At 38.4% G+C, this 17,493-nt stretch overlaps 1 protein-coding gene across 3 annotated transcripts in view; it reads left to right on the forward strand.

Annotated features, from left to right (window-relative positions):
* Positions 1-4,203: 4,203 nt before the first annotated feature.
* The window catches only part of LOC306767688 (uncharacterized protein), a 15,746-nt gene continuing 2,456 nt past the window's right edge, over positions 4,204-17,493 (forward strand). Inside the window, exons 1-19 of one of the 3 annotated variants that reach the window (XM_079255771.1) lie at positions 4,204-4,281; positions 4,522-4,547; positions 5,834-5,930; positions 6,182-6,207; positions 6,300-6,390; positions 6,627-6,652; positions 6,830-7,030; positions 7,303-7,505; positions 7,646-7,670; positions 11,102-11,162; positions 11,398-11,423; positions 11,977-12,177; positions 12,449-12,651; positions 12,794-12,818; positions 13,752-13,815; positions 13,971-13,993; positions 14,542-14,605; positions 14,832-14,857; positions 17,390-17,493. The exon at positions 17,390-17,493 is cut by the window's right edge and continues 94 nt beyond it. In XM_079255771.1, coding sequence (XP_079111897.1) covers positions 4,526-4,547; positions 5,834-5,930; positions 6,182-6,207; positions 6,300-6,390; positions 6,627-6,652; positions 6,830-7,030; positions 7,303-7,505; positions 7,646-7,670; positions 11,102-11,162; positions 11,398-11,423; positions 11,977-12,177; positions 12,449-12,651; positions 12,794-12,818; positions 13,752-13,815; positions 13,971-13,993; positions 14,542-14,605; positions 14,832-14,857; positions 17,390-17,493 — 1,488 coding nt within the window. In that variant the 5' untranslated portion in view covers positions 4,204-4,281; positions 4,522-4,525. Of the gene's footprint in view, positions 4,282-4,421; positions 4,548-5,833; positions 5,931-6,181; positions 6,208-6,299; positions 6,391-6,626; positions 6,653-6,829; positions 7,031-7,302; positions 7,506-7,645; positions 7,671-11,101; positions 11,163-11,397; positions 11,424-11,976; positions 12,178-12,448; positions 12,652-12,793; positions 12,819-13,751; positions 13,816-13,970; positions 13,994-14,541; positions 14,606-14,831; positions 14,858-17,389 lie in introns of those variants that run through there. The other 2 variants (XM_079255770.1, XM_079255772.1) reach the window with 2 other exon arrangements.

Below are 17,493 nucleotides of genomic sequence, written 5' to 3' on the forward strand. Positions count from 1 at the left end.
GCATGTTTCTGACCTTCCTATTTTTCTACTTTTAAATGAAGAAATGATGTAAAGCTTCCGACTTACATGCTGACAGGAGAATCTTTAAGATATTACACCAAAAAAGACTCAAATTGCAAAGTTTGCAACTTGATTAAAGAAATATTGTACAGCTCAATAATGAGTTTAATGATCATTATAATTCATTTTTAGTTGACGTGGAGTCGTGGAGAAAGTTCTTTGTGGTCCTGACTGGAAAATCAAGTGGAGCTCATAAACCCATCGTTACACAGCTGGAAACTAAAGGCCACAAACAAACGGACTCTGCTGATCAATGCGATTACCTTTTGGTCTTCTGTCCTGTTGTTTCTTATGTTCAAGCAGACATTGAAAATGGCCTCAGTGGAATTACTGGTAAGAACACTTTTTGTCCAGTTTTCTACTAGTTATCAGTTGAATGACTATCAAGAATCTGAATGGACATATGTAACTGGGTAGAACATAAGTAAGTGGTTTCTAAGGAAGAGTAACATTTTATCTGCAAAATGTGAAGTAATTAATGAAATGCAGGGAAAAAAAAGCTAACATGTAACTTTTATATTCTAACATCAAATCTATCTGATGTATTTTATCTTGTTTCTAATCATGTTTGTTCACTTTCAGCTAATAAACCAGTAATCCTGGTGGTGATGAATCACACCTTCGATCCCGACCGAGTCGTAGCTGAAAGTAGGAGACAAGTGACAAACCCCAATGTCGTCCTCACAGTGGATTATCTGTTCCATCAATCTGATCTCCTCAAATGTAACCTCAATGACACCTCATGGGAGAAGATCCAGAGCTTTCTCCACCTTCCTCTTAACCAATAAGAACCGTGCATGACATATATAATACATGCAGTTTGAGATATTTAGCACTTTGTGGTACAAACTTTGCTTAAAAGCCTGTGGAACACAATCAGATTTTTGTTTTCTTCCCCTTAATGATTACTAGAAAGCAGATTACACGATAAAAAATTTGCCATAACATGGAAATAAATAGTAAAAAAAAAAAAAAAAAGAAAAAAAAAAAAAGGGCATTTTTGTTTTACTTTTTTTAAAAAAGACAAATAAAGACCCCAAACATAAAATAATTAAACTTATCTTCATGGATTGGGTCTTTTTGGATTAAAAAGGTAACAAGATTTCATCATTTACTACCACATTTACACACAGTCAGTATGGAGATGGAAAAAAAAGCTTGGAGATGGAATTTGATCATTATAAGATGGTTTAATGTATCATACTTGTCATTTTTTTGGGACTTGTTCTGAAACATATTTAGAAGTGAGTTTAATTGTATTGATGATATTGTAATCAAATGTCATCTTGATTGTATATACTTTAATTCAATGACATTTATATGTGTCTAAAAATCAGATTTTGTGTAAATTTACTTCACAGACTTGATGCCAAGGTAATTAAAAACTAACTCTAAAAATTATATGGAGCCAAAAAGAACAAACAATTCTTTTAAAATTAATTCTGAGATTAAGCAGCTTTTATATCTCTTAGATAAGCATTTAAAGTCACGTAGCTATTTTGTCTACAAGAGAGTCAGAGCTGTGTGTGTGTTTCTAAAGCTTCTACAGATGTGTTATAACTACTCAGGGGCGTCTCCAGCTGTTGAGGACATCCTGGGCTTAACCTGGACCAGATGTAATTGTAAAAATTGACGGGCTGTGAGATCAGCTGGTTCTGTGCAAGTGTGGCACCGGTTTGGTTTGCTTTAATGATGTTGCATAAACATACATAAACATTCCTGTGCATTCATGTAGTACCTTTATGATTGATGAAGCTTTTCATATGTTTTATGTTTCTTCAATAAAGTTTGTATGTGTAGTAAACCACTTTGTGCCTGCCTCCATTTTGTTGTGGTCTTTGAGCCGGACTGTAACAGCAGCAAAATCATCAGCCCAATCATCAGCCCATGTAGTACATGAAGTTTGTACAGTTCATATTATACTGTTTTTGAGCAGTTCTTAGTGTTTTTATTGTGCAGTTTTGTTTTATGTGCTCTATACCCTGACATGTACTCAAGTACAGCAGCTTTTATGCCTCATTTATAAGCATTAGAGAGTTTTAAAAAAAAAAGGGAACACTAAATTAACACGTTGTAAATCTAGTTACATTGTGTTGTTTAAGTGTTCCCTTCTTTTTTTTTTTTTTTTTTAGCAGTGTATATCATATATACATATATATATATACATATATATATATATATACATATACATATATATATATATATATACATATATATATATACATATATATATACATATATATATATATACATATATATATACATATATATATCCATATATGTATATATATATATATATATATATATATATGTATATATATATATATATATATATATATATATATATAAATAAATGCTGGTGAGGCACTCACTTCTCAAGAGTCAGATTTACAATTGTACGAACTGGAAAAAAGAGCACCTTTCCACACAACCAGTCTTTTTGCTTTTACCACTCAGTTTGAAAAGAACGACTGACTCAGTTTGAAGCAAACCTTTTAGCTCCGGCGTTGGTCTCCTATCACGTATCACCTTCTGTTTGGACTGGAAATCAAGTTATGAGACACTTTTTGGTGTTGAAATGTAATCCTCCATAATGAGATGGATCAGGCAGACTATTAAATGGCCGCTGGCTTCAGCTTGGCGCCGACTTTCAGTTGCCTCTGCTGAAGCCGCTGCAGCTAGAAAGCACCTGCCAGATTGCTTACGCCCCCTTGAGGTGAGGCTGAGTACTGCATGCCTCACCGGCTGACTTTTCTTTGCACTTTATTGTATGATCGGCAAGAATAACTCAAGTTAGGCAATTTTTTTGTGATAAAATGTCAGAAATACACACTCAAAAATAGAGGTACCAGCTTGTACCGAAAAATGTACAAATGCTTGTCGCTGGGGGTGTACTCTTTTGAGAGACCTTTCTGTACCCTTCAGTTCTGGTCTATTTTTGTACCTTATCAAGTTCAACCTTACCTTATCAAGTTATGTTTTTTATGTTTTTCACAGCATTAGACCTGGTCCATGCCACTTTGCAATATTATCTTATCTTTAATCTAGAAATACTCTTCAAAACCTCAAAATACTGACGTTGTGGGCTACAGCAAGTGCTGTGCGTCTAAACCGGTCTTAAAAATACATTTCTTTTGAGGCGACTTTTTAAATTTTTAAAATAAAATGATCAAATATCAGTTGTACTATGTGGTAAAGTCGTAGGGGGGTAAACTGATTGCTGAAAAAAAGCTGGTAAAAGTCACAGTATGCACCATACGCTGTAAAAAAAAAAATAGTACCGGTACGCAAAAGGATAGAATTTAAAAGTGCCAGTACTGCGTACCGCTGCGCGCCGGCCCACTTAAAGCATTGCTGCTAACAATAGTTTTTGTCACGACAAACATTTTTCAATGCTGCAGGTACCCTTATGGTTAAAATGGTACAACTTTGTACTTTATGTCACTTCGAACCCTTTTTCTTACTCTGAAGGTGTGCTTCTGATCTCTTAAAGACCAGTATTGTACTTTTGAGAGAACATTTCTTTAAAATGTACCTATAGGTACAGAAATGTCCTTATCTTGTACCTCTATTTTTGAGAGTGTATGTATGGAGTAATACTGAAAATGTACTTTCAATACAGATTAATGGAAAATATTAACATTTATTGTGTGTACTTTTTTCCGTTTTTAAATTCATGACTCCCCTGACCGCACACTGATATATAAATGTTCAAAATATATCACTTGCACTTTGTCTTTTGACCAGTAGATGTCGCACTTAAGCCATGTCTTTTAGTCAAACGTCAACTTCAACTCGCCATCAGTACATGAAGGCTTTGAAATCGAGGGACAGCAGAGGTTCAGCAGTTCAAAACCAAAACAAACAAACAATAAAAAAAAAAAAATCCATGCCTGAATATACTGTATATAGAGATTGAACAGTTACAACGTGGTACTGTGGATAGGTGAGACTGCTGCTACAGTTGACAGCCACTGGAGAAAATGATTCAGCAGAAGGAATTCAGTGAGTTTTTCAGTGTTTTCGTCCGCTGCTCAGAAACTTAGTCATCTGTTCTTTTTAAACACGTGTCATTGTTCTCATACGTGCATTTAGTCCCTAGTGGTTGATGTGAGAAATGTGTTTGTAAAAGTGAAAGTAAAACAGCTTCAGTGTCTGAGAGGAGCCATCAGTCTGTTCACTGCTCGGAGGGAAAAACAGCGCAGTTATCCGACACATTGTGTAAGTAATCATGTCTGAATGTTTGACTTTTCACTGTGAAGCTCTGAGACTCTGAAATATGTCAAAGTATAGCAGGTTATAATCCTCTAAGATAATTTCATCTTTGTTTCTGAGCCAGAAAAAGCTCGATGAGATGAGCTCCGACGAAGCAGTTCGTGTGTGTGTGAGATTAGTAGTTTTATGTTATTTTGACTGAATGTGTCGACTAAAGTATTTTTTTGTGTATTTATCCTTCTGCAGAAACATGAGCCAAGACCAAGAAACCGGTGAGAAGCTGTTTTATATAAACTTGCATGTTTTTCAATGAAAAAAACAAACAAAAAATGGACCCCTAAATAATGTAAACTATATTAAGTAATATCAAATAATAAACGTCCCTGTCTTAGTCTAGAGTTAGTAAACAACAAAGACAAAGTTTCTGTGATAATGACCACAGTATTAGAAACAGACCAAAAGTGAAAGTATTTCCTGTTAAATATTTACCAGGTCTGCTTGTTGGAGTTGGAGCTGTGTGGGGCTTTATGCAGATGTTATGGGTTTTAAAGAACTTATTCTCATTCCCAGTCAGGAAAATAAGGCACATGATTTGCTTTAAGAATTTTTTCTTCCCCTCTAATGACTCAAAAGCAGAAAACATGGATCATAACAATCTGATGATGGAATCACACACTTCCCTTCTTAAACAATACTATTCAAAAGTCTTAAAATCTCCTGAATTTCACTTTAAATTTAAATTTTTAAAGTGAAATTCACTTCCAATTTCACTTTAAATTTCACTTCCAAGAGGCAGAATTGTGATCTTTTCATGTTCTTGATGGTTTTTGTACATCTGCTCTCAGTAAAACTTCAACACTGTTTTTTGTTGTTTTAAAGTATGAAGAGACCAGACGACTCATTACCTCTCTCTTTAAAATCTTCTTTTCAACATTTTAAATCTTTATTTACAAAAGAGAAAATGTAAACAGCAACTCAGAGAAACAATAAGACTCAAATGTGACAGAAACAAGTGGTAGGCACATAATGTAGGTATTTATTCAAGAGGTAAAGACAAATGTTTCAATAAATAAATTAATAATTAAAAAGGAAAAGAAAGAACAATAGAGGTCATTGCAAATTCATTTAATTATATGATTACATTTCTGAGGACCAGTGATACTAATGAGACTTATAATTAAACTACTACTACTAATAAAGATGATGATAATAGGAATTACCATCCACTGGAATTAAAGGCAGTTTCTAGTCTGGTTTAATGGTTCATGCATTAAAACTGGATCAGGCCCTGCAGAGGACAGGCATCCAAACAGGGGCTTTAGGGCTCATTACTCTTTTTTTCTCTCGTTTCAGAGGAAAAGGATCCTGACCAGCAGATTGTTGCTAATGTGTTGTAGGGCATGACAAGTGGAACAATTATTGCTGCCACAAAAGCCTAAAGTTGTCTTTAAAAGTGACATAATGTTTAGAGGATTTTTAGTCACAAAATAGATTTAGTAAAACTCACCTGAAAAAACTTAACAAAAAGTCATTATCATTTATTTTTCCATGTTAACAGGTGCTTCTCTAAGTGGAGATCTGACAGTTTCACAGACTACTGGACCAGACGACAGTCATTCTGAGCTGAATATGCAGCAAGATGATCTGTCAATGAAGTAAGTTCATCCAGTTCATATCATACAGTAATTAATTCCTTTAAGTTGTCAGTATGAGGCTGTGAGACTGACATGTATCAGAGTTCTGCAGGTTTTATACCTCCATGAAATTTTTTTATCTTCCCCACATTAAAAGCTTATGGAGATGAGCGGTGGCAACAGTGTGTGTGTGTGTGTAACTGCTGTTTTGAGTTTCTGTCATTTTAATTAAAGGTGTTGAATAAAGTTTGTGTGCATTTATCTTTCTTCAGAAAAATGAAAGAAGGAGATGGAGCTGGTGAGAAAATCTTTTCTAAACTGACGTTTTTTTCAAAGGCTGAAATAATTAAATGTTGAAATATTAATGGTTGGTAATTATAATATTTACAGCAGATTCTTCTCAAAGTGAAAGTCAGACAGATTCACAGACTCCTGGAGCAGAGGATGAGATGGATGTGCAGCAAAATGATCCGTCCTCTCAGTAAGTTCATACAGTTCTTAAGGTTAATACCACATTATATTTCAGTACTTTAAGTTTTCAGGATGAGGCTGTGAGGTGAATTTTACACCTATACGATAATTCAATTTTTTTCTGAGCCATTAGAAGCTTGTGGAGATGAGCATTGACAAATCATGCTCGGGTGTGATTGATATGTGGAGTTTTGTGTAATTGTGACTGAAAAAGTCGACTAAAGTTCTGTCTTTATGTTTCTGCAGACAAACGAGCCAAAAAGATGAATCAGGTAAGAATATTAGTACATAAACTGCCAACATTGTTACAAGACCTGATAGAATTGGAGAGATGTACTTTGATTTTCAGTTGATCCATCCATGTACACATAAAGTTAACATTTTGCTTGCAGAAACTTTTGTTATGCAGCTCACCAATAAGTTAAATAATCATTTTGATTTGTTTTTAGCTGATGTGGAGTCATGGAGAAAGTTCTCTGTGATCGTGACTGGAAAATCAAATGGAGCTCATAAATCCATTGTTGATAAGCTGAAAACTAAAGGCCATAAAGAAGTGGACTCTGCTGATCAATACGATTATCTTTTGGTCTTCTGTCCTGTTGCTTCATGTGTTCAGTCAGACATTGAAAATGGCCTCAGTGAAATTACTGGTAAGAACATTTTTTGTCTAGTTTTCTACTGGTCACTCACCACCAGTACAGCTCAGACAGTGAAATTATCAGTTGAATGAACGTCAAGAATCTGAATGGACATATATAACTGGCATATAAGTAACTGGTTTGTAAGGAAGAGTAACTTATCATTAAAATGTGAATACATGAAATGCAGAAAAACAAAACAACAATGTAACTTGTACACTGTGTAACATCACATCTATCTGATGTATTTTATCTTGTTTCTGATCATGTTTGTTCACTTCCAGCTAATAAACCAGTAATCCTGGTGGTGATGCATCACACCTTCGATCCCAACCGAGTCGTAGCTGAAAGTAGGAGACAAGTGACAAACCCCAATGTCGTCCTCACAGTGGATTATCTGTTCCATCAATCTGATATCCTCAAATGTAACCTCAATGACACCTCATGGGAGAAGATCAAGAGTTTTCTTCACCTTCCTGTTAAAGAGGTAACAAGATTTCATTATCTACTGCCACATTTATACAGTTAGTGTGGAGTTCATTGATAATGAATTGTTGTCAGTAAATCCACGTTTGGAATGATAAATGTTGGAACTCACCTTTTGTCTGTATTTATCTACTTTTCCAGGACTCTTCCTCTCCGACATGGAAAGGTAAGTGTGTCTGCAGTCATGATGTTGAGATTTAAGGTAATTTCTTTTTTCAAATATCATAAAATCCCCATATTTACAAATATATTTTAGTTTTTGTAATCATATTAATTAGACGTGAATGTAAACTTAATTGCTGGGATAGACTCCAGCTTCCCTGTGACCCTTAACTGGAATAAGCAGTTAAGAAAATGGATATAAAATGATTTGGAAACAAACCTCAGCAGTATGAGAGGCAGAAACAAGATGAATGACATCATTTAGTGCTTAAGTTAAAAGTCAACTTTCCACAAAATATAGTTAAAGAATTACAAGAAATATTGCCTACATTGTTGTCATCATTCTTTGTGGAATAAAAGTTCACGGCCTCCCTGAGCCGTCACCTTATCGTGGTGGAGGGGTTTGTGCGTCCCGAAGATCCTAGCAGCTATGTTGTCGGGGGCTTTATGCCCCTGGTAGGGTCACCCATGGCAAACAGGTGTCTAGGGGAGGGACCAGACCAAGCATGGCTCATCAACCCCTATGACGACGACATACCTGGGCATAAATGTTCCCTTGCCCGGACGTGGGTTACCGGGACCCTCCTCTGGAGCCAGGCCTGGAGGTAGGGTACGACAGCGAGCGTCTGGTGGCCGGGCCTTCGCCCATGGGGCCCGGTCGGTCTCAGCCCGAAAGGGTTACATGGGCCCCACCTCCCGTGGGCTCACCATCTGCGGGAGGAGCCGTAGGGGTCAGGTGCAGTGTGAGCTGGGCGGCAGCAAAGGCCGGGGACCTGTCCGATCCTCGGCTGCAGAAGCTGGCTCTAGGGACGTGGAATGTCACCTCTCTGGTGGGGAAGGAGTTTGAGCTTGTGTGCGAGGTTGAGCAGTTCCGGCTAGATATAGTTAGACTCACCTCAATGCATAGCATGGGCTCTGGAACCAGTACCCTCGAGAGGGGCTGGACTTTCTTCCACTCTGGAGTTGCTCATGTTGAGAGGCACCTAGCAGGTGTGGGCATTCTCATCAGCCCCCAGCTTGGTGCCTGCACGTTGGGGTTTACCCCGGTGGATGAAAGGGTAGTTTCCCTCCGCCTTCGGGTGGGGGGACGGGTCCTGACTGTTGTCTGTGCTTATGCGCCGAACAGCAGTTCAGAGTACCCACCCCTTCTGGAGTCCTTGGAGGGAGTGCTGGAGGGTGCTCCTTCTGGGGACTCCATAGTTCTGCTGGGGGACTTCAATGCTCACGTGGGCAATGACAGTGAGACCTGGAGGGGAGTGATTGGGAGGCATGGTCCCCCCACTCTGAACCCAAATGGTGTTTTGTTATTGGACTTCTGTGCCCGTCATGGATTGTCCATATGAACACCATGTACCATTCTATCTCTGGGGCTGAAGTCACTGAGGTGGTCAAAAAGCTCCTTGACGGCGAGGCCCTGGGGGTGGACGAGATCCCCCCGGAGTTCCTTAAGGCTCTGGATGCTGTGGGGCTGTCCTGGCTGACACACCTCTGCAGCATCGCATGGACATCGGGGGCAGTGCCGCTGGATTGGCAGACTGGGGTGGTGGTCCCCCTTTTTAAGAAGGGGGACCAGAGGGTGTGTTCCAATTACAGGGGAATCACACTCCTCAGCCTCCCTGGTAAGGTCTATTCAGGGGTCCTGGAGAGGAGGGTCCGCCGGATAGTCGAATCCCGGATTGAGGAGGAGCAGTGCGGTTTTCGTCCTGGTCGCGGAACAGTGGACCAGCTCTATACCCTCTTTGGGGTCCTGGAGGGGGAATGGGAGTTTGCCCAACCAGTCTACATGTGTTTTGTGGACCTGGAGAAGGCGTTCGACCGTGTCCCCCGAGGGCTTCTGTGGGGGGTACTCCGGGAGTATGGTTGTACCGGACACCCTTGTACGAGCTGTTCGGTCCCTGTACGACAGGTGTCAGAGCTTGGTCTGCATTGCCGGTAGTAAGTTGAATTCGTTTCCGGTGAGGGTTGGACTCTGTCAAGGCTGCCCTTTATCACCGATTCTGTTCATAACTTATATGGACAATTTCTAGGTGCAGCCGAGGTGTTGAAGGGATCCGGCTTGGTGGCCACAGGATTGGGTCCCTGCTTTTTGCAGATGGCATGGTCCTGTTGGCTTCATCTGGTCGTGATCTCCAGCTACCACTTGAGCGATTCGCTGCCAAGTGTGAAGCGGCTGGGATGAGAATCAGCACCTCCAAATCTGAGACCATGGTCCTCAGCCGGAATAGGGTGGATTGCCCTCTCCGGGTTGGGAGTGAGGTCCTGCCTCAAGTGGAGGAGTTTAAATATCTCGGGGCTTGTTCACAAGTGAAGGAAGGATGGAGCGCGAGATCGACAGACGGATCGGTGCGGCGTCTGCAGTAATGCGGACTCTGCGCCGGTCTGTCGTGGTGAAGAAGGAGCTGAGCCAGAAGTCGAAGCTCTCAATTTACCAGTCAATCTACGTTCCTACCCTCACCTATGGTCATGAGCTGTGGGTCGTGACCGAAAGAACGAGATCTCGTATACAGACGGCTGAAATGGGTTTCCTCCGCAGGGTGGCCGGATTCTCCCTTAGAGGTAGGGTGAGGAGCTCGGTCATCCGGGAGGGGCTCAGAGTAGAGCCGCTGCTCCTCCGCATCGAGAGGAACCAGTTGAGGTGGCTCGGGCATCTGGTCAGGATGCCTCCTGGACGCCTCCCTGGTGAGGTGTTCCAGGGGGAAGACCCAGGACACGCTGGAGGGATTATATCTCTCGGCTGGCCTGGGAACACCTCGGGATCCCCCCCGCAGAGTTGGCAAATGTGGCTGGGGAGAGGGAAGTCTGGGCTTCCCTGCTTTGACTGCTGCCCCGGCGACCCGACCCCAGATAAGCGGCATGAAGACGAGACGAGACGAAGTTCACATTTGGCTCAGAAATGTCAGCTGAGAATCACATCATGTAAAACATTTATACATCTTACAAACTGTTTATGTTCTGTAAATCAGATTATTCAGATAAATTTAAATCTTTTATGTAGTTAATGGCTTGTGCTGCTTTGCATGGACAGTAATTTGAAAAATGTGTTAATTATAATTTGTCCATCAAATTTAGCTGTAAAAAGTGAAATCAAGACTTTACAGAAGAAATTCTTTCATGTTATATTAAAGCAGAATGATGCTGAATTTACAGATATAATATTAGATTGTATAAAATACCAGAAAGCTTATTGCTTTTTTCTTCTTTGCATTTTGGGAGGCAGAATCCTGCATAGTTGTATTGTACTGTACAGCATGACTGGAACAAATACTGTTGTCACGACAGTTTACAGAAGTCTTTAGTAGCAACTTAAACCTGTGTCAGAAAATAAAAGATAATTCTTCCACAACAGTTTCATTTAAAAGACAACATAAATCTAACTTGCATGTTTAATGTGTAAAAGCTTAACAACACAATGTTTTTGTCTTTTATGTTTAATAGATAATCTTCTCAGCAAATTTACCAGAATACCTGGGAGAGGAGGCAGCAGGAGTTCTGATGAGTAAGTAACCATATTGAAGAGCTTTGAGTCTTCTGTATGACACTGTGAGACTTTGACACACTAAGTTTTACAGGTTTTACACTTAGAAGTTATCTCCATCTTTGTTTCCTGAGTCATTACAAGCTTGTGGAAACATGCAGTGAAAAGGCGGTTTTGGGTGCGAGTGATTGTTGTGTTGCGCTTTATGTAACTTTGATGGAAAATGTCGACTAAAGGGTTTTCTTTGTTTCTGCAGAAGGAAAAGCCAAAATAATGAATCAGGTGAGAAGTCGTTTTTTTCTATATAAACAGCCATGTTTCTGTTTTTAGGACTGAATTTATTAAATGTTTGAATATTAGGGTGTGAGTTACATCTAGTAATTCCAAAAAAAAAAAAGATTTAAAACAAAAATCTTTGATATGATGGCTATTTTTATCAACATTTTTTACTCCTCTAAGACTAAACTTCCATGTTAGGTTCTCAGAATGAAGAAGGAACTAAAAGTTAAATGTTTATCTGGTCTGCTGCAGATTTAGTGCCGTGTAGATGTCTAACAGGGTGTTGTGTTGATGTCAAATATCAACTTTCAAGACTCTCCAGACAAACTGTTTTAACCTGATACATTTTAATTATTGATTGCATGTTTCTGACCTAATTTCCTATTTTTCTACTTTTAAATGAAGAAATGATGTAAAGCTTCCGACTTACATGCTGACAGGAGAATCTTTAAGATATTACACCAAAAAAGACTCAAATTGCAAAGTTTGCAACTTGATTAAAGAAATATTGTACAGCTCAATAATGAGTTTAATGATAATTTTAATTCATTTTTAGTTGACGTGGAGTCGTGGAGAAAGTTCTTTGTGGTCCTGACTGGAAAATCAAGTGGAGCTCATAAACCCATCGTTACACAGCTGGAAACTAAAGGCCACAAAGAAGCAAAGTCTCCTGATCAATGCGATTACCTTTTGGTCTTCTGTCCAGTTGTTTCTTATGTTCAAGCAGACATTGAAAATGGCCTCAGTGGAATTACTGGTAAGAACACTTTTTGTCCAGTTTTCTACTGGTCAGTCACCACCAGTACAGATCTTAGACGGTGAAGTTATGAATGAGTCTGAATGGACATATGTAACTGTCCAGGACATAAGTAACTGGTTTGTAAGGAAGAGTAAATTATTACCATTAAAATGTGAAGTAAGACATGAAATTCAGAAAAACAAAACAACAATGTAACTTGTATACTTTGTAACATCACATCTATCTGATGTATTTTATCTTGTTTCTGATCATGTTTGTTCACTTCCAGCTAATAAACCAGTAATCCTGGTGGTGATGCATCACACCTTCAATCCCAACCGAGTCGTAGCTGAAAGTAGGAGACAAGTGACAAACCCCAATGTCGTCCTCACAGTGGATTATCTGTTCCATCAATCTGATCTCCTCAAATGTAACCTCAATGACACCTCATGGGAGAAGATCCAGAAGTTTCTCCACCTTCCTGTTAAAGAGGTAACAAGATTTCATTATCTACTGCCACATTTACACACAGTTAGTGTGGAGATGATTGATAATGAATTGTTGTCAGTAAATCCACGTTTGGAATGATAAATGTTGGAACTCACCTTTTGTCTGTATTTATCTACTTTTCCAGGACTCTTCCTCTCCGACATGGAAAGGTAAGTGTGTCTGTAGTCATGATGTTGAGATTTAAGGTAATTTCTTTTTTCAAATATCATAAAATCCCCATATTTACAAATATATTTTAGTTTTTGTAATCATATTAATTAGATGTGAATGTAAACTTAATTGCTGGGATAGACTCCAGCTTCCCTGTGACCCTTAACTGGAATAAGCAGTTAAGAAAATGGATATAAAATGATTTGGAAACAAACCTCAGCAGTATGAGAGGCAGAAACAAGATGAATGACATTTAGTGCTCAGGTTAAAATTCTACTTGCCACAAAATATTAAAGAATTATAGGAAATATTGTCTTCATTGTTGTCATCATTCTTTGTGGAACAAAAGTTCACATTTGGCTCAGAAATGTCAGCTGAGAATCACATCATGTAAAACATTTATACATCTTACAAACTGTGTTTATGTTCTGTAAATCAGATTATTCAGATAAGTCTAAATCTTTGATGCAGTTAATGGCTTGTGCTGCTTTGCATGGACAGTAACTAGAAAAATGTGTTTCATATTATATTCTGTTCATCAAATTTAGTGATAAAATGTGAAAACCTAAAAAGTGAAATCAAAACTTTACAGAAGAAATTATTTCATGTTATATTAAAGCAGAATGATGCTGAATTTACAGATATAATACTGTTAGATTGTATAAAATACCAGAAAGCTTATTGCTCTTTTCTTCTTTGCATTTTGGGAGGCAGAATCCTGCATAGTTGTATTGTACTGTACAGCATGACTGGAACAAATACTGTTGTCACGAGAGTTTACAGAAGTCTTTAGTAGCAACTTAAACCTGTGTCAGAAAATAAAAGATAATTCTTCCACAACAGTTTCATTTAAAAGACAAAATAAATCTAACTTGTATGTTTAATGTGTAAAAGCTTAACAACACAATGTTTTTGTCTTTTATGTTAAATAGATAATCTTCTCAGCAAATTTACCAGAATATCTGGGAGAGGAGGCAGCAGGAGTTCTACTGATGAGTAAGTAACCATATTGATGAGCTTTGAGTTTTCAATGTGACACTGTGAGACTTTGACACCCAGAGTTTTGCAGGTTTTACACTTAGAAGTTATCTCCATCTTTGGGTGTGTGTGATTGGTGTGTTTATGTAACTTTTGTCTTTATGTTTCTGCAGAAACACAAAAATAAATGGATCAGGTGAGAAGCTTTCTTTTGAACAAACTAAACATGTTCTTTCTAGACTGAAGTTGTTAAATGTTTGGATAATAGAATATAAGTTATATGTAGAGGCCCTGTGATGGACTGGGGACTTGTTCAAGACACACCCTGCCTCTTGCCCAAGGATTACTGGCATAGGATAGAGAAATTTAAAAGGGTCAAATTTAGCCATAAAATGTAAAAAAAAAAACCTAAAAACTGAAACCAACATTTTAAAGAAACAATTCTTTCATGTTATATTAAAGCAGAATGATGCAGAAATTACAGCTTGAACACTGTTAGAATCTAAAGACGACCAGAAAGTTTACTGCTCTTTCATTCCTTTCATTTTGGGAGGCAGAATCCTGCAGTTGCTTTGTCCTGTTTGGCATGACTGGACGTCTTTAGTAGCGACTTAAACCTGTGTCAGAAAATAAAAGATAATTCTTCCACAACACAGTTTCATTTAAAAGACAAAATAAATCGAATTTGCATGTTTAATCTGTGAAAGCCTAACACTACAATGTTTTGTCTTTTATGTTTAATAGATAATCTTCTCAGCAAATTTACCAGAATATCTGGGAGAAGAGGCAGCAGGAGTTCTACTGATGAGTAAGTAACCATATTGATGAGCTTTGAATCTTCTGTGTGAAACTGTGAGATTTTGACAACCAAAGTTTTGCAGGTTTTACACTTAGAAGTTATCTCCATCTTTGTTTTCTGAGTCATTACAAGCTTGTGGAGATGAAAAGTTTTGGGTGTGAGTGATTGCTGTGTTGAGCTTTATGTAACTTTGATGGAAAGTGTCGACTAAAGTGTTTTCTTTATGTTTCTGCAGAAGCAAAAGCCAAAAAAAAGGATCAGGTGAGAAGTTGTTTTTTTTTAAATTTTTTATTTTTTATTATAGAATGTCAACGTGCCACTTCTTTAAGACTGAATTTGTTCAATCTTTGCATTCTCGGCTATGGGTTATAGCCAGTATTTAGAGCATCTATTTATTCTGGAAAAAAGAAGTAAAATAAGATTATAAATCAACAAAACAATTTAACATTGTGACGTTTATCTCGATAATTTTTACTCCTTTAAGACTGTAAACTTCCACTTTAGGTTCTCTTTTTTTACCCTTTTATTGGTCAACTATACACTTCACTCCCCAGCAGTGAGTGAAACAGGAGCTATAAATTTATGATTTGTTTTAAGGCTTGTTCATTTATCTACTAAAACACCTTTAGTGACTCAAAACCCAAGCAAAACGAGCACAATATAATGATAAAATCACAAAGTAGTTTTCATTTATAATTATTCAAAGATCATAAATCCAACCTCGATTCTCTAAATATTTTGCTCCTGAGGAGCTGGAACTCTTGTTACTTTTCAAAGATGCACAGCAGAACTTTTACAGGTTTTCTCAGTCACACACCTGCTACCTGCAGCCATGTTTCTGCATTCAACTTGCATCCTACCTGTACTGTGAGCTCCCTCCAGCCAGGAAAAGACAGTCTTATCTTTACTCTCTTTTTGTCTTAAACTATGTCCCTCTCTCCCTTGTTTCTGCTTTTCCTCCGATTGTGTCTTCTTGCCTTACTTTTGCCAAATCAGCCGCTGTACACATTCAAACCAGCCAGTGTGTTTACTTCCTGCAGCAGGTTGGAAATATACATTTATAGTGCAGTTTCTCAGCCTCCGGATGTTGCTGTTCCAGAAATGCATGTTACAGATGTCACTGTGTCATCAAACGAGTCCAGATTGTGGAATTTTAGGGTCGTAAGGTGACGAGGTGCATTGTCACAACTGTCCTGAGAAATGATTCTCCAGACTTTAAGATCTTCTAAAGACTGAAAATTATTAAAATAGGCCTGACAATCAGTGAAAAAGGTGCAGTCCAGTCTGTCTACCTGACCTACTTTAGAGGAATGTGGCTTCAAAATGACCTATCACACATCCCAGCTTAAAGGCATTACCACAAAGCATAAACCACAGTTGTGTCTACATATATTTATCTCCCATTAAACCCAGTTGAAAATGTTTCCAGGCTTCGGCCAACTCTAAGGATGCATTCACATCAAGCTACTTCATTAGATTCAGTCCGACTGGGGACTTGCCTCAGTTGCAAGGGGGTGTATCCATGTGGACGCTGCACTTGTCAAACAAGCCAAACCTTTACGATAATATATCCTCATTCCTACCAAAGGTGGCGCTGTACTAGTATTTAGCAAAAGAGTGGACAAGACCTGCGTGAAGAAGAAAACTATAAAAACACCAACAATGGACGCAGTATGAACAACAGACGAGCCAGAGGACTCTTAACACAATCGCTATGTATTTACCCACAATGCAATGCTACGTCAAATGCAGGAAGCAACTTTTCTTGTAGTCCGCTACTTGTATTTAGTCCACTTGTGGCGAACAGAAACCTGCGTTTGTTGTTGGACCGGGTCTGCATCTTTGGTCCGAATCAGAATTCATTTGGCACATTCACAGCTCCCCAAACGAGGCGGACTTAATGACCACTCTGACTAGAAGTAGTTATGCTGAGCAGTGGAGGGGGGTGTGGCTTTCTTCTCGTGAACGTGCACAACCTGGAGAAGTTAACCATTACAGAGTCTCTCCCCTGGAACGTCTCTAAAATTTCAGAGGATAAAAAACTCTAAAACCCATTGTTTCCATCACTATGGAAACCGAGAACAAACATGCTGGAGAACTAAAACATGCGTTTAGGTGATAAAAACGGCGTTGCTCACATGTCTGATGGGTATTCAACACTATAACACTGTAGAAAGCTCAGAAAACTAGAAGTAGCATCAAAGAGCCGCTTTAAAGTTGGACTGACTTGTTGGGAAGGAGGAGAAAAGGCTGAGTCATCCCAAATGACACAAGAATCTGACTTAAAATCTGTGGCAACAGGTTTTGTGGAGCGATTAATCCTCTCCAGAGTCTGGACCACAACATAGGTGAACTTTTGGGGAGTCAACTTGACAGAGGACAAAACAAAAAGCTGTCAAGATCGAGAGAAAAACTCATTTTTACCGACCATCTTGAAACCAGTTTAAATCCTCCTGAAAACCCTTTAAAGAAATGACAAGAAAACTGGTTTACCTGGGAGAAGAGATTAAGGAATAAAATAAAATTTCTTATCAAGTATCAACTTTGAGGATTCTCCAGACAACTGTTTTAACTTGATGTGATCTATTATAATTCGTGATTGGATTTTTGACCTTATTTCCTATTTTCCTTGTTTTAAATGAAGAAATGAGGTAAAGGTTCAGACTTACATACTGACAGAATCTTTCTGAAGATATTATACCAAAAAAAGACTCAGTACAAGATTTCAATTTCAATTAAAAAATATTGTACTGCTCAATAATAAGTAAAATAATCTTTTTGATTTGTTTTTAGGTGGTGTGGAGTCGAGAAAGTTCTTTGTTATCCTGACTGGAAAATCAAATGGAGCTCATACATCCATTGTTAAAAGACTGAAAACTAAAGGCCACAAACTAACG

Source organism: Telmatherina bonti (genome assembly GCF_933228915.1).
Source record: "Telmatherina bonti genome assembly, chromosome: 16".
Classification (NCBI taxonomy): Eukaryota; Metazoa; Chordata; class Actinopteri; order Atheriniformes; family Telmatherinidae; genus Telmatherina; species Telmatherina bonti.